Source organism: Anomaloglossus baeobatrachus, chromosome 9, assembly GCF_048569485.1.
Source record: "Anomaloglossus baeobatrachus isolate aAnoBae1 chromosome 9, aAnoBae1.hap1, whole genome shotgun sequence".
Lineage (NCBI taxonomy): Eukaryota > Metazoa > Chordata > Amphibia > Anura > Aromobatidae > Anomaloglossus > Anomaloglossus baeobatrachus.
Window position 1 is genome coordinate 120,751,452 of NC_134361.1, and position 24,018 is coordinate 120,775,469.

At 48.6% G+C, this 24,018-nt stretch overlaps 1 protein-coding gene across 1 annotated transcript in view; it reads right to left on the reverse strand.

Annotated features, from left to right (window-relative positions):
- IL2RG (interleukin 2 receptor subunit gamma) overlaps positions 1-21,328 on the reverse strand; it is a 156,379-nt gene extending 135,051 nt beyond the window's left edge. Inside the window, exon 1 of the mRNA XM_075322751.1 lies at positions 21,079-21,328. Within this exon, the coding sequence (XP_075178866.1) occupies positions 21,079-21,214 (136 nt within the window). The 5' untranslated portion in view covers positions 21,215-21,328. The remainder of the gene's footprint in view (positions 1-21,078) is intronic.
- Between the last annotated feature and the right edge of the window lie 2,690 nt (positions 21,329-24,018).

A 24,018-nucleotide genomic window follows, 5' to 3' on the forward strand; every position in this document is an offset into this window, starting at 1 on the left:
CACTCCGTGAGAGATCAGTACTGCTGGCTGCTGGCGGTGACAGACGCGTTACCATAGAAACAGGGCTCCGATCATGTGATTCCCGGAGCCGCGGTTAGCGGTGACGTCACCGCTAACTTCGTTGCTATGGCAACGGTGATCTCCGTTAATGACTGGCTGTGTCAGCCGGTCCCTAACGGAATGGGGAGTCGACCGTGTGGTAGAGCATGTCGCCGGTACACGGCGATACACAAATGTGCACCGTGTACCGGAGAGTGCAATGACAGGTCCTACATGACACGTCATAGTCATGTGACCAGTCTGTGGCCAATGAGATAATAGCCACGTGACTGGTCACATGGCTATTTTGACGTCACAATAGGTCCTGCATCACTGCTGGCAGTGCTGGTCACCGGGAGGATTCAGCGATCATCGGATGGAATAGCGGCAGGAGACAGAGTGCAGGAGGGATCGCGGGGACCGGTAAGTGTTATGGCAATGTTTATTAACTGTATGTGTACATTTATAATGCGTTTTTATGTGTTTGTGATTGCCTCCCATTATATCCTATTGGTTCGAGTTCGGTTCGTCGAACGTTCGCCGAACTGAACTCGAACGAGACCTCCGTTCGACGAACCGAACTTGAGCCGAACCACGGCCAGTTCGCTCATTTCTACTTATGAGCTCCCAAACTCCCCATGCCCTCGATGTATGGAGAGCCAACCAATTGACACATTTCTTGAAATCCCTTCTTCCTAGATCCCATTTTTCTAACTCTTTGACATCTTTTGAAAAGGAATGTATGAGCACGGGTCCCATTATACATACCCTTTCTATGTCATATAATCTTATTAACACACCCACTGGGAACACTAAAACCAAATTTCAATCACAATGGGAGGACAATCTTCAAATCCAGTTTTCTGAGGCCCAATGGGAAAAGATATGTTCTCTGACCCATCGATCCTCTATCTCGTCCCGTGATCAGGAAGCGAGTTTTAAGTTGCTCACCAGATGGTACAGAGTTCCTACTAGACTGCACTCAATCTTCCCAGAAGTGAGCCCACTCTGTTGGAGATGTGATGAGGAGGATGGTAGTCTGATGCATATTTTCTGGTCATGTAGGCGCCTTGCCCCGTTTTGGGAGAATGTACAAACAGTTATACATAAAGTTACTAGCTTGACCACCGCTCTGGATCCGGCCCTTGTCCTTTTACATCATTGTGACATCTCAACGAAAAAGTACAAGAATTCCTTACTACGACACTTAATCACGGCAGCCAGAGCTTGCATACCTCTCTTGTGGAAAAAAGATAACCCTCCTACGATGGCAATGTGGTTCGCCAGGATAAATGAGACGATGTTGCTCGAAGACCTCACTTCCATAATTCACAACTCTCAAGACCGGTTTGTTAGAACCTGGTATAACTGGACAGAGTTTAAAGGATCTGATGATTACATTTCAGTGTTGGAGACAGGTTGAATTTGCACTGTCAGTGTCTGGAACCTCCCCCCCCCACCGCCCCCTCCATCCTGACATATTCACCTACCCTTTTTGACCCCAACCCTCCCACCTTTTTCTTCTCTGACTTTCTTTTTTCTCTTTTTCTTTCTTGTTCATGTTTTACTCAGTATCTTCTATTCTGCCAACTCACACTTGAGTTACGGTCCCGGTTTTGTTCACTCCTCTATGGTGGCCTTGTTATATAGTATAAAATGATTTTATGTTGATCCTCCGACAGTAGTTGGTTACAGTTCTCATTGTTGTTTATACAGTCTTGAGTTTTGTATCTCCCCATATTTTAGGAATTGATCTGCTAACAATTCCTCGATACAATGCTTGTGTTCTGACATTGTGCTTTACTCTGTACAATACGGTGTTTCCTGTGTTATTGATAATGTTAATAAAAGTTAAATTTATAAAAAAAAAAATATCCACAATTATCATCCCCTGAGATGGCAATTCTACCCGCCCCACTTTAATGGTTACTTCTTTATACCCAATTTGAGGCACGGGCTGGCCATTACTGGCTACAATCGTTAAATCATCATCTGGGCCATGGGTAATGTCTGAATCAGCCCAATATCTTTTGTACGGTATATAAGGTATGGTCGTTACCTGGGACCCCGTATCCAGGAGGGCAGTCAAAGGGATCCCATCCAGCACAAGAGAAAGGACCGGTCATCCCTCCACATACTTGTTGCGCCAGGAGGTCGAGCAGGGACTTCTTACACCTGGGGGTTGGCTCCTGACCCCAGGTTCGGCCCGTTTAAAGGACAGTGCCTTGCGTAGTGGCCCGCCTGGCTGCAGATCGGTTGTCCAGCTGAATCATACCGGTCTGTGTCTTTTCCTCGGGTCGGTGGAATCCTCCTCGGTCGCATCCACAGGACGTCATCTAGACTGGAGGCCAACTTGATTCTTGCAGGCGACGGCCTAGCTAATTAACCGATTGAGGGCAGGATTCCAGGTCCTGTCCCAACCTAAGTCCCGGAAAATAGACAACCACCCACAGAGAGGGATAGGGCATCCGCCAGGGCCCGGTAGATCCCACGGGTAAGCGGCTGACGGACACGGCTCCCAACCAGAGGACCGGGAGTGGACTCCTGCGTTACACACCGGGAAGTCTACACAAGAAAACACAAAGTGAAGAGGAAAGGGGCAGTGACCATCAGCCCGGGTGTGGGACAAGATACACCCATCTACGGTAGCCGGCCACCATCACCTTGGTTTACCAAAAGACTTGTGTGATTGATTCAACAGTGAGTAACATTCCCGGCCTTAGCGGGTGCGCCGGCCCCTGCCGTTATCATCCCCTGCACAGAGACACTGGGCCCCGGTTTGCTGATCCTACTTGTTTTAGTTAAAACTGTTATTTAATGTTTTTCATGCTTGTCTCTGCGCCATCTACTGGTCAGACCTTTCGGCTCCTCTGTTTCTTTTCATCCAGCCCATGGGAGTGTCTGCTGCTCCTCTTACATCACATCCTGGCATGTTCAGTTATTAGCCAGAGATCATGAGAATAACACCCCTTATTGGAGCTGCTGGAAGCAAAGTCTTCTGACCTTAGTGGCTCCAGAAACAAGCATCACAAGGTAACCACAATGCCAGGTACTTGGACCACTGTATTCCTGCATGTCCTTAACCTTTGGAGAAAATAATCCACCATTGTTTCATCTCAGCATGTGCATGTTTAACTCTGGAGCGCATTGGTCATGTCTGCCTAACCTATAGGAAAAACGAAGGTAAGATTCTCACGCCATCCCACAACTACGCATCTTCAATCACCTTTAAGTGGGGACAGAACACCTGGGGCATCCATCCCTGCCCACGGAGGGGTTAACATCCAGCTGCCAGCCCACCACCCCTGGGAGCCCCACAACAGCAGCGGTGCTACATTTCACCACACTGTGGCGTCACAGACAGTTTTCAACAACCCCTGTACAAATACGTTCCCCTTTTATTCGGAGTGTCCGCGTGACCCCCGTATCCGGTAGAGTCCCTCGAGCCATACCGCAGATCCAGATCCGAGCAGCATGGGGGTAGCACACTACCCCATTACGCCACCATTGCTAAGCTATTCACAGTAGACACTAATGCCATCCAGAAACCAAGGAAAAAATTGTGAAAACATACCCTGCTGTAACTAAATAAAAGCATAGTGCATATAAACATAGGGTACTTAGTAAACACTGTTTTTGAACAAAAAAAGCATAAAGCTATCCACCAAACGTCAAGGTGTACCCAGTTGGGATAGTACGTACACTCTCTAATATTAACACCTTACCATGGGTCTAAAATAGGCCTCAATGTGGCTAAGGGCTGATCCACCATCACTGCATCACAGTCAGACAGTGACAGTTCACCAAAGCAGCTAGAGGAGTGGTGTCAAGAGCTACACGTAGGCACCGACTCCACACCTATAGGAAAAATGAAGGTAAGATTCTCACGCCATCCCACAACTACGTGCCTTCAATCACCTTTAAGTGGGGACAAAACAGTCAGAAAACTGCTTAACAGCTCAATACCCGACTACAGATCCCTAAGAACCATGTAACTTCCCTTGTAATCTGCCTAGCAACAAGCCTTGTGCACTAGTCTGCCTGCAACAGTGCATGCCTGGACAAGCCTAAAGCCTACTTTACGATGAACAATCTGACGTGCAATTCTAGAGAAAGGTACTATGTGTATGCGATGAAAGTTTTAACGTTCAATCGCAATCGCACTTACCTGTCACATACTGCAATGTATCTTACAATGTGTCGGCGGGGTGACGTCGTAAGTGACGCACATCCGGCATTGTAAGGTACATTGCAGTGTGTGACAGGTACGTGCGATTGAACGTTAAAACGTTCATCGCATACACATAGTACCTTTCTCTAGAATTGCACGTCAGATTGTTCATCGTACCCGAGGTAGCACACATTGCAGTGTGTGACACCCCGGGAACGATGAACAGATCTTACCTGCATCCTGCGGCTCCCGGCCCACAATGCGGAAGGAAGGAGGTGAGCGGGATGTTTACGTCCCGCTCAGCTCCGCCTCTCCGCTTCTATTGGCCGGCTGCCGCGTGACGTCGATGTGACGCCGAACGTCCCTCCCACTCCAGGAAGTGGACGTTCGCCGCCCACATCGAGGTCGTATGGAAGGTAAGTACGTGTGACGGGGGTTAATCGTTTGTGCGGCACGTTCCTCAAATTGAACGTGCCACACATATGATGGGGGCGTTGCAAATCGCATACGATAACGTATGCGAAATTGCAACGTGTAAAGCAGGCTTTAGGGGAAGCTCTCCCATCTGCCATGTTGTGTATCACCTCTGCTTGCATTGTAAAGGGACAGTTTATGCACCTGCTGTTGCATCTTGCCATACCCCTTCTATAGACTTGCAGTGCATTATACCTCATTACTGCATATTGCTGAACTGTGAACCCCATGTTTTGCTAAAGACACCTTGGGAATCTCATCAGGGAGTCCTTGCTAGAACGTCTATGTAGGACAAGCAGAAGCAGGTCTCGCTACGGCATGGAAAAGACTGGAACGCACCTTTGGCAGCGCAGAAGCCCTATTCAAGAGACTGCAGGACATCCCAAAGATCAACCTTAAAGAAGTCCTCAAACTTCAAGACCTAAGTAAGCTCGCCAAAACAGACCCTCGTCTGTCTGGGCTGTGCTACCTGGATACAGCCCATGGAGTGAACCCAATCGTGGTAACGCTGCCATACAGTCTGCAGGAGAAATGGTCAGTCTAAAGGTACAAAAGAGTGCATGACGTCACCTTTCCCCCATTTATTCATTTCTACAAGTTCATCGACGAGCAGGCCCAGATGAGGAACGACCCCAGCCTCGCCTTCCTAGAGTTCAACACTTCGGCAGCTGCAACAACATCATCATCAAGGTATGAAGGTGACATACACAAAGTCAGAGACATTAAGAACACTATGAGTGTTAGGAAGTCTGAGCCAGAATCACCTGCAGCACACACAGATAAAAGTACACCATCTCATCACGAGATAAGTCTTTCAATCGAGAATGTCCCATCCATAAAAAATCACACTCACTGAACAAGTGCAGAGGGTTTAGATCTAAAACCCTACAGGAGCGGAAGAAAGTCCTCACAGATCTTGGGATCTGTTTCAAATGCTGCGCATCACTTGAGCACATGGCCAAGGACTGTAAATCCATCGTCAAGTGTGAGGAGTGTCATAGCGAAAAACACGTTTCAACCATACACCCAACCCAGCTAGCTAGACACACCGGCAGCAGTCACCACCGCTCCCACTCTAAGTCATGGCGGGGAGTCGAAGAATCAGACTGACACCACCACAGCCATCTCCTGCTCATGCTCAGAGGTATGTGGAGAGGGCCAAATGGAGAAATGTTGTGCCCTAATATGCCTCATCAAGGTTTATCCCGAGGGACATCCAGAAAAGGCAATGAAGGTGTATGCCATCATAATGACCAAAGCAACCGCTCCCTGGCAGGAACCAAATTCTTTGAAACCTTCGGAATTAAAGAAAAGCCCGGACGCCTGCCCTGAAGGGGCTCAAGGGAGGGCAACATGACTGAGGAGGGATGCTAGGCCGGAGGGTTAGCAAGGGGTTAAGGTGTAGGGCATTTTTGTGCGGGAAAAGTGGGAGGTGGAGTTATAAGGGCTGTGGGGCCATGTAATTGGTCAGCGTGTTGTCAGTGGTAAGTGAGTATATATAGGGCAAGATATGTGGTGGGAGGTCATTCACTACCTGGAAGACGTCCGGAATTGTCCCGCCCACCCGCCCATTTTCAAGAATTCTGGAGATCGACATGGAGAGACGAAGAGGATTGACCTTGTCGCAGCAGTCGGCGGAAAGGAGGGGGGTATTTGAAGTCGGTGGATTGCACAAAGAGCGGGGGCGAACCCAGTGCAGGAGCGGGTTACCCCTGGTGGTGCAGTGGTATAGTTGGTGGGACCCTGCTGTGCTGGGTCACAGCAGGGCATGTTAATGTGCTGGGTGTCCTCGAGTCGGTGTGGTGCGGCTGAGGGCACATGGTGGAGCTGGTGTTGCAATCATGTACAACGGGACTCTTCACTTACCCCCCCCTCCTTTGCTGGTGGTTGATGTTTTATGGAGTTATTACTATATTTATGAATAAAATGTTATTGATTATTTTGGTGATAATAAACGAGGCTGCTGTGGCCTTTTACATCCAACGTCACGCAGTCTGTGTCTTATTTTGGTTGAGAAGCGGTAAAAAGGTGGATAGCTGGTTTGGGTCAGTACGGTAAGATAGGGCCGACAGTGAGACTTTCCTAAGTCATGAACCATCAGAACCATACACCTTGAACACCTGCTCAGGATGCATAGAGACTAGCGGCAGAAGAGCCCAGGGATTCATTTCTTCTTCTATCAATGGGAAGACTGAAATACCTCTACCAACGCTCGTTGAATGTAACCAAATACCCAGCCACAGGAATCAAATTCCTACTCCAGAAGCTGCACTTCATCAACCACACCTGAGACACTTTGCTAGTGTTATCACACCTTTGGACATTAACGCAGAGATTCTACTCCTGCTCCGCAGAGACAATCTAAGGGTACACAAGGTGCGACAACAGTGTAATGGGCCTGGCTATGCACCATACGCCCAGAGACTGGACTTGGGTTGGGTAGTCATAGGAAATGTGTGCGTTGATCGATCAGAAATTGATTCCTTCAAGACTTACGTGCATGGAGATGAGCGAACAACCTGCCTAAAGCCATGTCATCATCACTATGGAGTGAAAGAGAAGTCTCCAGACACAATACAGCAACCTGACATCGCTTCTCTGCATATCGACAACTTGGGAAGATCAGTTTTTCTCACAACCAAGGACGACGATAAAGTAGCCTTGTCAGTGGAGGACAGAGAATTCATCGAAATAATGGACTGTGAGTTTTCTAAAGACAAAACCAACCAATGGGTCTCTCCATTACCCTTCCAATCTACCAGGGTAAAGGGCGCTTTACACGCTACAATATATCTTACGATGTGTCGGCGGGGTCAAGTCGTAAGTGACGCACATCCGGCATCGTAAGTTACATTGTAGCATGTAACACCTACGTGCAATTGCGATTGAACGGTAAAACGTTCATCGCATGCACGTTGTTCATTTTCTAAAAATTGAACGTCAGGTTGTTCATCGTACCCGGGGTAGCACACATCGCAGTGTGTGACACCCCGGGAATGATGAACAGATCTTACCTACGTCCTGCGGCTCCCGCCGGCTATGCGGACGCAAGGAGGTGGGCGGGATGTTTTCGTCCCGCTCATCTCCGCCCCTCCGCTTCTATTGGCCGGCTGCCGCTTGACGTTGCTGTGACGCCGAACGTCCCTCCCACTCCAGGAAGTGGATGTTCGCCGCCCACATCGAGGTCGTATGGATGGGTAAGCACGTGTGACGGGGGGGGTTATTCATTTGTGCGACACGTTCAACAAATTGAATGTGCCGCACATGTGCCGCACATGTGCTTAATTGCAAGGTGTAAAGCAGGCTTAAGACTCCCAAACAACCGAGGTCAAGCGCAGACCAGATTTAACTCTCTTCGGCGTTCCATGAACAGCAAGCCTGAAATGAGAGAACACAGCGTCGCCTTTATGGACAAGGAAATCTGCAACAACCTAGTAGAACCTGTACCAACCGAACTGAATCCAGCAGATCACACCACTAGACCTATGTCTATAAGTTCTTTTGCTAAGTCTTCTTGGCATACATGTCCAGAGTTCCTGCTGAGACAGTCAGAAGAAGGTGTCCAGGAAGCCTTCAGCATCCTAGATTCAGACAACAATCCGGATGTCTGAGCTGAAGTCAATACCCCGGCTACCAGTGCAGAAAAAACTTCCAACCTCGGTTGCTAATGTTTTAAACGTTTCTCCAGCTGGATGAGGCTCGTCAGGGCTGTCGCTAGGTTAGTGCATATCGCCAGATGCTATCGTACGGACCTTAAAAACAAAGACTGTCATCGCTGGCATGTTTGCCACAAACCTGTTTCTGCTGAGGACATCTCCCATAGCGAGTCCCTCATAATACGCCACCTCCAACAGAGTGAATTCGCCATAGAATGGAAGTGTTTATACAACAAACAGCAAATTCCATTAAGAAGCCTCTCGCCAAATTAAACCCAGTTATCGACAGTTTCGGCTTACTGAGAGTTGGTGGTCGTTTGAACAAGGCTCATCTTGGAGTTTCAGAACAAAATCCTCTCATCATTCCCAACAAACACCATGTTACAGTCTTGCTGATCCGACACCACCATGAAAAGACTGAACACCAAGGCAGGCAAATTACAGAGGATGCTTTACGGTCTGCAGGCCTCTGCATTATTGGGATGAAGAGACGTGTAGCACAAATACTACACAATTGTGTGCACTGTCGTAAAGCGAGAGGAAAACAACTGTACCAACAAATGGCTGACTTGCCTACAGACAGACTTTCTACAGAGTCACCTTTCACCTACGTGGGCCTAGACGTTTTCGGACCATGGATGGTGTCCACACGCAGAACTCGCGGTGGCCAAGCAAACAGTAAGTGGTGGGCTGTGTTATTCACCTGCAAGAGTGTTCGAGCCATTCACATTGAGATGTTAGAGTCCATGGATACCTCCAGCCTAATCAATGCCTTGAGAAGGTTCCTTGCCATCAGAGGACCAGTGAAACAGCTGAGGTCTGACCGTGGAAGCAAGTTCATTGGTGCTTGTAGAGAACTGAACATCGACACCAAGCCTATCCAAGATCAGCTGGCAGAGAAAGGTTGCACCTGGATCTTCAATTCCCCTCACAGTTCTCACATGGGAGGCTCCTGGGAGAGGATGATCGGGATTTCACGCAACATCTTGAACTCCATGCTAATGGACGTCAATTCCTCAAGACTCACACATGAGACTCTAGTCACTCTTTTAGCTGAAGTCTCAGCCATTATCAATTCAAGACCCCTTGTGCCGGTGAACATGGATCCAGAAACACCAACCATATTGACTCCTACTATTCTTATTACCCAAAAAACTGACAACGCAGTAATGCCCAGTGGAGAGTTCACCAACGAAAACACTTATCAAAGACACTGGAAACGGGTTCAATACTTGACTGACTACTTCTGGAACCGATGGAGGAAGGAATACCTCACCATTCTTAAAGGAAGAAAGAAGTGGCGACATCCCAAGCCGAACCTCAAAGAAGGAGACCTAGTCGTCATTAAAGACCAGACCACAGAGAGGACTGACTGGCCTATGGGACTGATTACTAGGATACAGCCTAGCCAGGACGGCAATGGAGCTAAAGGTCATCAGGAAAGGTGAGACGAAGACCTTTGCAAGGCCAATCCATGAACTTGTTCTGCTGTTACCCATAGAGAGCGTCCCTACGGGATGAACGCTACCGGACCTGAACTTTGAGCCATCCTTCTTGTTTTGGACTCAATTGAGTTTGTTTTTGCATTTAACATGCCTTTCCTTTCAGGTTATATCATGGACTCAATAGTGAAATCCCCAAAGTGAATTTCAGATGGGGAGTGTGCTGTTCTTACTTATTTTAGTTAAAACTGTTATATAATGTTTTTCATGCCTGTCTCTGCTGCCATCTACTGGTCAAACCTTTCGGCTCCTCTGTTTCTTTTCATCCAGCCCATGGGAGTGTCTGCTGCTCCTCTTACATCACTTCCTGGCATGTTCAGTTATCAGCCAGAGATCATGAGAATAACACCCCTTATTGGAGCTGCTGGAAGCAAAGTCTTCTGACCTTAGTGGCTCCAGAAACAAGCATCACAAGGTAAACACAATGCCAAGTACTTGGACTACTGTATTCCTGCATGTCCTTAACCTTTGGAGAAAATAATCCACCATTGTTTCATCTCAGCATGTGCATGTTTAACTCTGGAGCGCTCTGGTCATGTCTGCCTCACCTATAGGAAAAACGAAGGTAAGATTCTCACGCCATCCCACAACTACGCATCTTCAATCACCTTTAAGTGGGGACAGAACACCTGGGGAATCCATCCCTGCCCACGGAGGGGTTAACATCCAGCTGCCAGCCCACCACCCCTGGGAGCCCCACAACAGCAGTGGTGCTACATCTCACCACACTGTGGCGTCACAGACAGTTTTCAACAACCCCTGTACAAATACATTCCCCTTTTATTCGGAGTGTCCGCGTGACCCCCGTATCCGGTAGAGTCCCTCGAGCCATACCGCAGATCCAGATCCGAGCAGCATGGGGGTAGCACACTACCCCGTTACGCCACCATTGCTAAGCTATTCACAGTAGACACTAATGCCATCCAGAAACCAAGGAAAAAATTGTGAAAACATACCCTGCTGTAACTAAATAAAAGCATAGTGCATATAAACATAGGGTACTTAGTAAACACTGTTTTTGATCAAAAAAAGCATAAAGCTATCCCACCAAACGTCAAGGTGTACCCAGTTGGGATAGTACCTACACTCTCTAATATTAAAACCTTACCATGGGTCTAAAATAGGCCTCAATGTGGCTAAGGGCTGATCCACCATCCACCATCACTGCATCAGTCAGACAGTGACAGTTCACCAAAGCAGCTAGAGGAGTGGTGTCAAGAGCTACACGTAGGCACCGACTCCACACCTGCACATCACAAGGGAGGCGTGTACAGGGTAGTGCAGGAGTACGAGCAGGTATTCAGGAAACACCCGCTAGATTTTTGGAGGATCAAGGGAGTCCAACACCACATTCCGACAGGTACACATCCACCCATCAATGAGAGATATAGGCCGATTTCACCTGCACATTACCAGTGTGCCAAAGACATGTTAAGGAACATGAAGGAGGCAGGGGTCATCCGTGATAGTTGTAGTCCCTGGGCAGCTCCGTTGATCCTGGTAAAGAAGAAGGACGGCACTATGAGGATGTGTGTGGATTACCGGAAGATTAATCAGATAACTCATAAGGATGCATATCCTCTCCGTCGTATTGAAGAGTCGTTGGCTGCACTGAGAACAGCAAATTACTTCTCTACTCTTGACCTTACTAGTGGCTACTGGCAGGTGTCCGTCGCGGAAGAGGACCGGGAGAAGACTGCTTTTGCTACCCCGATGGGTCTCTGCGAGTTCAACAGCATGCTTTTTGCGTTGTGTTTTGCATTGTGTAACGCACCAGGATCCTTCCAGAGGCTGATGGAGTGCTGCTTGGGACATCGCAATTTTGAGACAGTCCTGCTATATTTGGATGATTGTCTATTCCAAGACATTGTCTACTCCAAGATGTATGAGGCACATGTGCAGCATCTTGCCAAAGTGTTTGAGGCCCTCTCCAAATACGGGATAAAACTGAAGCCCTCCAAGTGGCATCTGCTGAAGCCCAAAGTACAGTACCTCGGGCATGTGGTGAGTGCGGAAGGTGTGGCACTGGAGCCAGAGAAAATTACAGCCATCCTGAGCTGGCCAAGACCTACCACAACCAAAGAGGTGAGTGGGTCTGGTGGGTTATTGCAACTGCTTCATCAAGGGCTACACCAAAATGGCGGCCTCCATGCAGGACCTCCTGGTGGGGCAAACCAAGAATGACAAGACTCCTGGCCCCCCCGTTCACCTGGGGTGAAGAGCAGGAAGAGTACTTTCAGCGGCTGAAGACGGCTTTGACCGGAGAAGAGAGCCTAGCCTACCGCGACTATGGCCTCCCTTTCATTCCATACACAGATGCCAGCAATGTGGGCCTGGGAGCTGTCGTGCCCCAGATGCAAAATGGCAAGGAGAAGGTGATTGCTTTTGCAAGCAGGAAGCTCCGGTCGACAGAAAGAAATTCTGAGAATTATAGCTCTTTCAAGTTGGAGTTCCTGGCACTTGTCTGGGCGATAACAGAGAGGCTCAAGCATTTCCTGGCTTCTGCAAAATTTACTGCCTACACAGATAATAACCCTCTGACCCACCTGGATACAGCGAAGCTTGGGTCCCTAGAACAAGGCTGGATGGCTCGGCTGGCGAAATATGACTTTACCATCAAGTACAGGGCCGGCTGTAAAAACACCAATGCAGATGTGTTGTCTCGGATGCCGCACCTATCTGATGGAGGGTTGCATGAAGATGAGTTGGAAGAGATTGAACTGCCTGCGTTCCATCAACCTGATGCGAAAGACGCAAGGCCATATAGTGGTCAGCAGCAGGCAGCCTTCAACCCATTACCCCACCATGGTTGGCAAGAAGCCCAAGAAAAGGAACCTGCAGTTCGGCTAATCAAGATGTTAATTTCCCAAGCCCATTCTAGGTTGGAGCCTACGTCCCCTGAAGAAGCGCAGTGGCTTTGGAGAGAAAGGGACCGCTTGTACTTGCAGCAGGGCAAATTGTACAAAGGGATAATTAATCCTAAGGCACATGAGAAGGTCTGTCAGATTGTAGTGCCGCAAGCATATGTGTCCGTGGTCTTGAAAGCTTATCACGATGGAGCTGGACACTTCGGCTGGAAGAAGCTAGAAATGCTGCTGAGAGAACGCTTTTACTGGGTTGGAATGAGAGAGTCCATCGAAGCATGGTGCAGGGATTGTGGTCCCTGTGTGCTAAGAAGAAAGGATGGAACCAGCCAGAAAGCCCCATTGCAGCTAATTGTCACTCACCAGCCACTGGAACTTGTTGCTCTGGACCACGTCAAGCTTGCGCCAAGCCGGAGTGACTACACATACGCCCTCACCATCGTAGACCACTACTCCAGGTTCATGGTGGTGGTACCCGTCAAGGATCTAACGGCTGACACTGCAGTGAAGGTCTTCCAGGCATACTTCTGCCAGCCGCATGGTTACCCGGAGAAGGTGCTGACAGATCAAGGCCCTGCCATTGAGGTGGAGATCATCCAGGAGTTCTGCAACTTGTATGGGTGCAAGAAGATCCGTACCACACCCTATCATGGCCAGACCAATGGGATGTGTGAGAAGATGAACCACCTGGTCCTCAACCTTCTCAAGACCTTGCCCCTTGAGGAGCAGAACCTATGGCCTGAAAAACTACCTGATTTAGTGGACATGTACAATAATATCCCTAGCAGCTCCACTAAATGCACACCCGCATATCTGATGAGGGCGAGGCCTGGAAGACTGCCGGTGGATCTGCAGTTGGATGTTGAGGTGCCTGAGACCATCCCGCCAACTACCAACTGGGATGCCAAGCGTCAGAGGCAGTACCAACAGATCCAAGAATATGTGGAGAGGAACCTGCGCCAGAGCAGAGAAAGGCAAGCGCAGCATTTCAACAAACGAGCCCAGGCCGCCCCCTTTGAACTGGGAGACGTAGTGCTGAAGAGGAAGAGAAGATTGCACAAGTTGGATGACCAGTGGGAGAGGACCCCCTATGTTATCCAACCCACTGCCTGGGAGAATCAGAAGACTTACCTTGTCAGTCGTGACCAAGGGAAGACTACGGCCACTGTTTCCAGGGACCACCTGAAGAAGTGTCCAGAGCCCTTGAAGATGGTGGAGAAGGTTCCTGCCCCCACTCCAGGCGCGGAGAAAACGAGAAAGGTGATCCACACCGTTATGGGTGACTTCCCAGCTGATTGGCCTATGCAGAATGGAGCGGTGATTGTTCCCGTTATAATGTTCCCGCAACCTGTGGAAGATACGGCGCCAGCAGGGCCTATCAGCAATACACCAACACCGGCACCCAGGGATGCACCTGCACCTACACCACTCCCCCGTAGGTCCCTACCAGCTGTACCTGACATTAGGGAAGAGGAACCCGTAAATCACTCTACCCCATCAGTCCTAAGTGAGAATGGAGGGCTAAGAAGGTCCACACGCCATATCTTAGGTCAGCCACCACTCAGATACAGGGAAACCATAGTTTAGTGAGTGGTGCCCGCTTGCTGTGTATATAGTCTTGTATGTGTGTAAATGAATTCCAATTCACCGAATACCTCACCTGATTGCAGAGAAAGAGTAAGGTAGCGGTTTCCCGGCTACCCCAGTTGTTGTTTACCCCCGTTAAAAAAAAAATACTACTGTTTTAAAATGGACCAAGGCTGAGAACTGACAGGCCAACCCAAAAACTATTGGGCCTTGTAAATAACCACCAACCATTTTCTCTGGAGAGGTTGATTGGATGAAGGGCCTGCGGTAGAGTAGGCCGAGGCCTAGTCACTACCAAGACCGGTGATTAACCTCCAGGCCAGGGGACCCCGGACTATGGGGCCCTTGACAAGGACTGCTGGGTAAGGAACTTTTTACCCGGCCCATGTGGCGTCACTCGGAACCGTTTTTGACTTGGGAAAGGGGTGCCCACCAGTTTTAGCGGTGGCACCAGGAAACAGGTTTTCTTGGGTTGCGGGAGCAATGGGAAAGTGGTCCGGTTGTTTGAAACATTTTAGAAATGTGCCTCTGGAAAGGGAAGAAATGTTTAATATTTTTATGTTTTTACATGTTATCCCTTTTTCCATTTACAGTTGCCGTAACAATAAATGTCAGTGGTCGAACAGCCCGCGGACGGTCTGTATTAAACCAAGGGGGAATGTGACGCCATGGCACCGCCAGGTGGTCACACACAAAGTAGACCCCCACACCACACCATCCCCCATAGGGTTACACCGAGCTGACAAAACCTTAGTCCCCCCCAGGTTAGGAAAGGCACACCAGTGGACGGGACCAGGTGGAAGGAAAATGCCCACCTAGGGGTCTAGAGAATCCGGGGCGGCAAAAGAGAGTGTGCAGAGTGGAGAGTTCGGAGTTCGGAGTAGGAGTGCAGAGTGGAGAGGAGAAAGTAAAGTGGAGTTCGGAATGGAAGCCATAGAGGAAAGGCGTCGGGGTTGGAGCCCCGGCGTGCTGGCTATGTGACAGACGGTGGTCCGTGTCTGTCAGGAGACGGGAAGATGGCTGCCGGAGATCCGAGCTGGACCGGGACAGGGTAGCAGCCTGCCGGTACCGACAGCAGAGAACTGACCCGGAAACCGTGCACAGAGGGGGTACCTGGACCCTGAAGCAAGGATCGGAACCACCGGCTTTGTTAATTCACCAGTTGAGGACAGGATTATAGGTCCTGTCCTACCCAAAGTCCCAAAAGAGCAGACCAGCAGACCACCGCGGGGGATAGGGCATCTGCCAGGGCCCCTTTAGATCCCACGGGTCAGCGTCTGTGGGCAAGGCTCCTACCCGTAGTTCTGGGAGCGGACTCCCATGTTCCACACCGGGAAGTCCAAAGAGAACTAAACCGTGCAGAGGAAAGTGACACAGACCATCACCCCGGGTGAGGGACCAGAATACACTTGGCCGTGGCGGCCGGCCACTGGCACCTTGGTTTACCGCTGGACTTGTTTGATTTCTTTGACTGTGAGTACACTAACATCCCCGCTCCGACCGGGCGCACCGGCCCCTGCAGCCACCATCCTCAGCACAGTAACACTGGGCCCCGAGGCATCCACCCCTTCCCATGGAGGGTTAAAAACAACTAGCTGCCATTCCAACGCCCCCAGGTGGTCCCTAATAGCAGTGGTGGTACCCCATCTTACCACACACCGTGGGTGGCGTCACGGACTATATAGAAAATCCCACATACAACCAATTCCACTTTTTTTTATTTGAAGTGTCCGCGAGACCCCCGGGTTCGGAGATCCCTCGAGCCATACTGCAGATCCGGATCCGAGCAGCCTGGCTGCTACTGACGTGGGGGCAGCACACAGCCGCCACAGTGAATTAATTGCTTGACTAAATATAATAGGGCAATTTGCAAGTTGATAATTTTGTGCGGCCCCCGAATGATGGTACAAATTTTCAAATGGCCCCTGGCAGAAAAAAGGTTCCCCACCCCTGCTATAAATTTTGCAGACGAGTTGTTAGAGCAAGAAGTTGTCATGTTGGTCTCGGCCAGATGGAAATCAAAAATAGTGACTAACCCCAATTTGAATGAACTGTAAATTAATATATCGTATATACCAAAGCTACAATTATTATATGTTATGCAAGACTGGTATCTACTACTACATGAACACTGCGTGATGGTAATATCAGTCTTTTTGAAGTGTTTTTTTCTTTTTTATTTAGCAACTGTTTCATGTATTTAAGTCATTATGTGGTAAGAGCGTGCATGGCAATTTAGTTGTATACTGCATTTTATTATATACGACAGGTAACTATAATATTGCAGCACTATATGTGTTCATTATGTATGATCAAATATATCCGATACATCGTTAAAGTTCAAATGTGGAAACTGCCAACAATAGCATAAATCAAGAGAAACTGAGTCATTTTCCAAAATTCCATATAAAAGTACAATTTTATTGAATACAAAGTTTTTGTTAAAATCAATCACAATACAAAAAGAGGGGGAAGAAAGGTAAAGTGCAGAGATACAGAACAGCAAAATTACCACAGATACAGTAGTTTATGAGCACAGATGTTATTTAAAGGGCATGGAGTATAAGGCATATCAAATTTATAGTTTACAGGCGCCAACCATGTCCCACTTCATGTAGACAAGGTGCTAGCCTGATGTTACCAATGCCTGGGTCAGTCAGACCCGTCCACATAAGTGTACCACACACCGGTCAGTTGGAGGATCAACACACCACCTCCGCATAAGTAGTGACCATGAGTGTAGGGATGTCAATATGTATCAAACATCCCCTAAAGCATTAGTATCATGCATCCATGTGTCCAATATGCGGGGGCAGAGGGAGACCCAACACCGAAAGGTGGAAGAAGTTTACAATATGTAGACAACCCAGGCGTACAGAGTCAAGCGTGCTTAGGGAGGAGACATTCTAGCTCACTGCACGCTAAGACCAAACTGCAAACACCACTGAACATTAGTAATTGTAATCAAAGTGCTCACCCATATTATAAAACTGCGGTAAATACTGTCCTGAAGGCCCCGACGCTGCGTTTCGCGTAGGGCTAAAATGGAGCGAAAATAAACTACTTTTTCTACATATTTATGCATATAATCGTCTTTTCGCTCCTATATACATTGTCTCATTACATCTATGTTACATGTCTGTTGAATTATTCACTGTATGATCCTTCAGGATAGCATTTACCGCAGTTTTATAATAAAGCCTAATTCATAATAGCAAAGCCTGCCCCACAGACCCCAGCACAGAACCTGCCTCCTTCGACCCCTCTCTACCACCTGCCGGTAAGGTGCATTTGGATTATAAAACGCACCCAGCGTCGGACTGGCTACCGGAGGAAACTCCAGTAATGCCAGGCCTGGATTCAGGTGCCTGCACTGCACTCCGGAGCGCTCACCTGAGCTCCGGTGTGCAGCCTACACTGTACCGCGAGTGCCAAGTGATTGATTCCCCGGTGCTTGCAATTCAGTTCATGTCAGCTGCAGACATGCTGGGATGATCTCCAGTGCTCTCACCTGAACTCCGGAGTTCAGCCCGGCCTGTCTGCAGCTGTCATTAACTGAATCAATCACTCGGCGCTCGCGGTACAGTCTAGGCTGCACGCCGGAGCTCAGGTGAGAGCTCCGGAGTGCAGTGCCGGTAACTGAATACAGGCCTGGCATTACTGGAGATTCCTCCGGTAGCCAGTCCGACGCTGGACGCACCCCTCATTTTCCTTCTAATTTTTGGAAGGAAAAGTGTATGTTATAATCTGAAAAATATGGTATGCAAGTATAGACATAAATGTACTTTGGTGCTTGAGGCCCTGATATTTTTTTCTTCTATAAACCCCTGATCTTTTAAGACCCTAGCGATGCCCCACTGGTAAAGTAAAAAATTAATACATTGAAAACAACTTTGTAATGTAAAGTACAGACATGGCTGCTGTAATGATGCAGTTATACTTCTTTGGTGAAGAATTCTGCTTTGATGTTTTGGTTTAATCACCATTTGAAAATTTCTGCTAAGTACATTTCAGTGCATAGAGGCCAGACTGTACACTGAGTTTTCTCCTCCCTGTCTGTGATTCCCTGGCACCTCTGCCTGCCTCTCCTGACTGAGGTAACAAAGGAGAGAGGGCGATGCGCTGAGTAGCACCCGGTGGTGAAGGGGATTATGGTATTGCCCGGAGGCTGCTCACCTCAAATGGTTGTGCACCCGTGCACAACCCCGGTTGTTGCAGTAAAGGAGCCACGGTGTCCCGCTGATGCCTGGAGCTGTCTGAAATCTCAGGGAACAGAGTGGAGCGAGTCCTTCCGGATTGGTCACGTGACCGCGAGCACCCGGAAGTGCGTCACCGCAGGTCCTATGCACTCAGAGCAACCCGGCAAACACTCCAGGCAGACCTGATAAAATCTGCACGGTCAGGGGACCATCCAGGATTTCACAGACCATAAAGTTTGAGACACAGTAGCAATGGGAGATCCGGGGAACAGGACCAGAGAAAACGCACAAAAAACACCACGGCAAAAAAAGCATAAAAAACGCAATGCATTTTTGATGCATTTTTGACGCATTTTTACCACGTTTTGCTTAATCCATTTTAAAAAAATGGCAATTCTATTGACTGGAAGGGCTCAAAAACACTGGGAAAACAGAAAAAAAATTGACATGCTGCATCTTAGGTGCATCTTCAAATACGCAGCCAATATGCAGCCAACAAAAGATGCCCAATGTGGACAGCAAAATCAAAATCTTATAGACTTTGCTGGGAGAAGGAAATGCAAGCATTTAGGTGCATCTTTGTGATCTCAAAAAAGCACCAAAAATGCAGCAAAAGATGCCCTGTGTGAACTTAGCCTTCCACACACAGACAGGTAAATATTTCAGATGAACTTTTTCATGTCCACTATAACATGTCCAGGGGTGGGGATATGTGAGCAGCCAGTCCCAACCATCTCTTTGACAGCTCGTAAACCAGGCCTTTGCTACGCTCTAGTAACACTCTCAATACTAAAAGTGCTAGAGCTTCTTTTCGGGCAACTATCACAGAGGATACCCACCTCTGTAATCCATATCTCCCATCTATGACGTATCCGGCAGCCATTTTACAGTATATACTGTACATAGGCAGAAAGTGCCAATCAGTGATGGGTGCTGGGTAATTCAGAGCTCATGAATTCAGTGGACTAAATGGCAGTAGGTTTACTAATCCTCTAGTAATAATCTCCTGCTAATAAACCAACGATTTTATTAAAAGTGCATGAAATAACACATCACTAGAATCAGAGTCTCTCACGCTACATTCTGTTGCTCTCAAGATTAATTGGCAGAATTCTGGTGATAGACTCCATTTAATACTTAGTCCATGTGATTTTATCTAAGTATTAAATTGCATATTTACCCCTTCATGACCAAGGATGTACTGGTACGTCCTTGGCCATGTCAGACCCTTTAATGCTGGCTTTCGTGGCGAGTCTGCATTATTCCCCGCATATGTCTGCTGACTGGATCAGTAGATATGTGCAGCTAACAGACACGGGTGGATCTCTGATCTCTGATCCACCCGTGCTTGTTAACCCCTTAGATTGCGCTGTCAAACTTTGACAGCGTGATCTAAAGCGCTCCGGAGGGGATTGCACTGTTTCCGGTGCCATTGGTGGCTCCGTGACACATTCACAGGGCGCCAGTGGGTTGGCATGGCAGTGTGGAGACAGAAGACGACCTCTGTTACTGCCATGATGTGTTTCCTGTGAATGCTGTCAGAAGCAATTAGAGTGTGCAGCCCTAGGGGGACTAGTAAAATTAATAAAATATGTAAAAAAAATAAATAAGTTTTAAAAAACATATGAAAAAACCTAAGTTCAAATCCCACCCCCTTTTGCCCTATTGAACATATAATAATAATAATAATAATAATAATAACAACAACACATATTTGGTACTGCCGCATTCAGACATGCCAGATCTTTCAAAATGTAAAATCTATTAACCTGATTGGAACACGACGTAGCAACAAAAAATTCCAAACGCCAAAATTATGTTTTTTATGGTCTCCACAGATTGCATTACAATGCAATAACAGGCAATCAAAACATTGCATCTAGATAAAAATGGTATAATTAAAAACGCCAGCTCAAGACACAAAACATAGGCCATCACTGAGTCCCAGATACCGTAAAAAGGAGAACGCTATGAGTCACGGAAAATGGTGGCAAAAGTGCATTTTTTTTTTACAAACTTCAAATTTTTTTTTTCGCCACTTAGATAAAAGTAAAACTATACATGTTTGGTATCTACGAACTCATAAAGAACTGGGGAATCGTAATGCCAGGTATGTTTTTCAAAATAGGGGTGAAGAAACATGAAAATATATAAAACTACACGCAGCATGTCATGACTACAATTTGAATGGATTGAATCCTGGAATTGTAAAAGGTCTAATACAAAATCAAGTGTGATAGCAATCTAATGCAATTGTTCTGTAATTTTTTTATCTCCCTATGAACAATTCTCTGGATCGGTTGATTCTCAGTTGATAAAATCGCAATTGATCATCTACGGTATATTTATCAGCCATTTTGTAAAATTCAATTCTGGGAGAATTCCAATAATGTCTGGTTCTAAAATGTAACTAACACCAGAAATAATATTCTCCCAAAGCTTTGAAATTGCAATATGTTACGATGAAACACAATATGGTAAATGGAGACTATAGATAGGAAAATAAGGATCAGTGCTCTGAACCCGAGGAGCTTCCAATTTCTGAAGGTGAAAAAACTGCATTTAAGTTTATTTGATGATAATTACCTGGTTTATCGCTGCTGTCAATGCCACGACTCGGGACGGATAGTATGATGATAAAGAAGAAAGGCAGTCCCAATCTTACTGAACTTATCCGATGAAATACAGGATAGAGCTTCATGGTCTTGATGCCTAAGAGCATTTTATCTCCCCCCTATATTTCTTTTTTTTAGTAAAGGTGTTCTACCTCATGTGTAGAAAATAAATCTTTGAAACGATAAAGAAAAACAGATCGATTTGGTCCAAACTAGTTAGTATGATATTTGCCTTTAAGTCAACGTGTACAAATACTCTTTTTATCATTAAATCTCATGAGTTTGTACATCTTACTCCTTTCAGTTTCCTTATTCTTCTTTTTCCTGCCACATGAAAAGCCCCTTAGACTCATTTCCTGTTATTTAAGCTTTTGTGTTACCTGAATCACCACATAAGATGTTTAAGTTAAAACATTAAGTTTGGACTTTGTTCTAATATGCACTTAGTTATATGAATAAAATATGTACAAGCTCCTAAAGTAAATCAACCATTAGTAAATAACAATAAAAGAGATGGGGGCTGAAAGGAAGGCTGAAAAAATATTCTGTTATCTTTATTTAAGAAAATATTTTTTTTCTAGATTTGTGAAGAAATATCTAAAGGCTATATTTTATAATCCAGGCTATATCCTCAAGACCAACTCACAATCTATATTCTAAAGTTATACACAGAACTACGTGTGTAAATGTGGCGCCCTGGACAAGCCAGGACGTCACAGGTACTGCAACAACACACCCCACACCCCGGCTAGGCACATCAAAGTCAGACAAAAATCCTTGTTGCCTCCCTCCAGGGGCTGATGTGCACACCAGGGGGTGGAGCCAGGTGGTTGGCCCCGCCCGCCGTGGAGTGCACAGTCCTGGAGGCGGGAAAAGGAGACAGTTGAGTTCAGTGCAGTTGAGTTTGCAGAGGAGTAGAGCTGAGGAGTGAAGTGGTAAAGGAGCAGACTGACCGTGTCCGGGTGCGTGGCCCGGGCACATACAGCAAGGTTGGCAGACGGTGGTGACCGTCTGCAGGAGAGGCCTATCGACGCGGAACCGTAGGGCCGGGGTTGGGCGGTGCCCACCGGTACCGAACCGGGGAGCGAAGAGAAGCCAGCACCATTCGGCAGGGTTACGGACCCCGACCAGGCTTGGAGTCGCCGTAAAACCGGTCAAATCCGTTAGCGAAGGGAACCTCCTGGGTTTCCCAGCAGTAAAAACCCGAGATGAAGGCAACTGCTCAAACCGTGAAGGGAAATACAGTCACCGCCAAGGCTACAGTTCCCAGGGCCAGAGCCTGCGGGCAAAAGGGGCTCCCTCAGCATCCATCCAAGCTGGGGAGCGGGTTACTGGTGGGAAGCCATCGGATCCAGGAACATTCTACAGGTGCAGGGAAAGGCAGTCACCACAAACCTACCGGGAGGAAAAGCCACCGCAGCCGTCTGTGGGACCCGTCCATCCAGCCGTTTGTTTTACCGGAGACTTTGCATTCATCATTGGCTGAGTGAGTACTATCGTGCCGTGCGGCACCGCGCTGCCCCCGCGACCCTGCACCTCACCAAACCCTGCCATCCACCTTCCATCCACCGTCCCCGAGCCCCGGGACGACTAACCCCTACCCACGGAGGGGGAAAAACAACATCCAGGCTGCTCCCTGTCATCGCTCCCGGGATCCCCGTACAGAGCAGCGGTGGTGTCACAACCTCACCACAAACCGTGGGTGGCGTCACGGACAATAACCCCAAAACCTTCTTCCCCTTTTCACTCACGGGCGAGGAGTGCCGCTCGAGTCCCTGGATCCGGCCCCCCACTCGAGCCACCGAGCAGCAAGCGAAGCAGCCCCGAGCCGGACCCGAGCGTGGTGAGCACAGCGTCCCCTCCCCGCCCGCGACAACTTGGCGTCACGAACAGGATCTTACCGCTTTACCGTCAGGTAGAGGTGCGCCTTGTGTCCCGCCGGAGGTGTCCGGCAGAAAATTTTCAGAAGCCGCCATTTTGGGCGCGAAAAGTCCCCGCTCGAGCGTCTCCTCGAGCAGTGGAGGCGCGAAAGCCAAGACCCCGCCCCTGTAGAGGAGGAGCCAAAAAAAACTAAGGGGGACGGATGGCGTCTGGCCGCATGTGAGCCGCGGCTATAAAGGCAGGGACACCAGGACTCTGCAGCCATCTTCGGTTCCTGGGAGAGGCCGCTGCTGAAGATGCTGAGACCCACCGACAACACTGTAGTCCCCGAGCCCGCGCCCGGCACCGCGGCGTGGGTGAAGATCTCGACCGTCCCGCTGAGTAACTGTCTGCAGGCCCGCATGCAGCTCCTCTTGGAGGAGTGGGAGGCCAACATGGCGGACGTGGTGGCTGCTATGCGGAGACGCGAGGTGGAGGAAGATCTGGAGGAACGGGTAAGAGACCCACGCCCCTGTATTCCCGAGGGATCGGCCACTGCGGCTGAGGGGCCCGGCCTGCACCCTCTCACCCTGCTGCCTCTCCCATTACCCGCGTTAGTCGCTGCCGCCCCGCCTCTAGGCCCGCTACCCGTGCCCTCGGTAGCGGTACCCTGTCCGTCCGCCCAAGCAGACCGACCGGCTGCAGAAGCTCGGGGCCGCCCTGAACCGCTTCCCTGGGAGCCGCCGAGGCCGCGGACCATTAATGAAAATGTATCGGAGGCCCCTGCAGTGATCGCGCCAGGTTCCGTGCCCGCACCCGGTACCGTGGCGTGGATGAAGGCCAGAGTAATTGAATTCAACCAGCGCCAACGGAATCAGATACGTCTCATGATGGAGCAGTGGACCAACGAGGTGGAAACGCTGGTTGCGACTGCCCCGATGTATGAGATGGGAGCCGACGTGACAGAGCCGGCGAGTGACCCACGCCTCCATGTCCCACAAGGACCGGCCACTGCGGCTGGGGGGCCCGCTCCGGTCTCGGCCCTCGTATC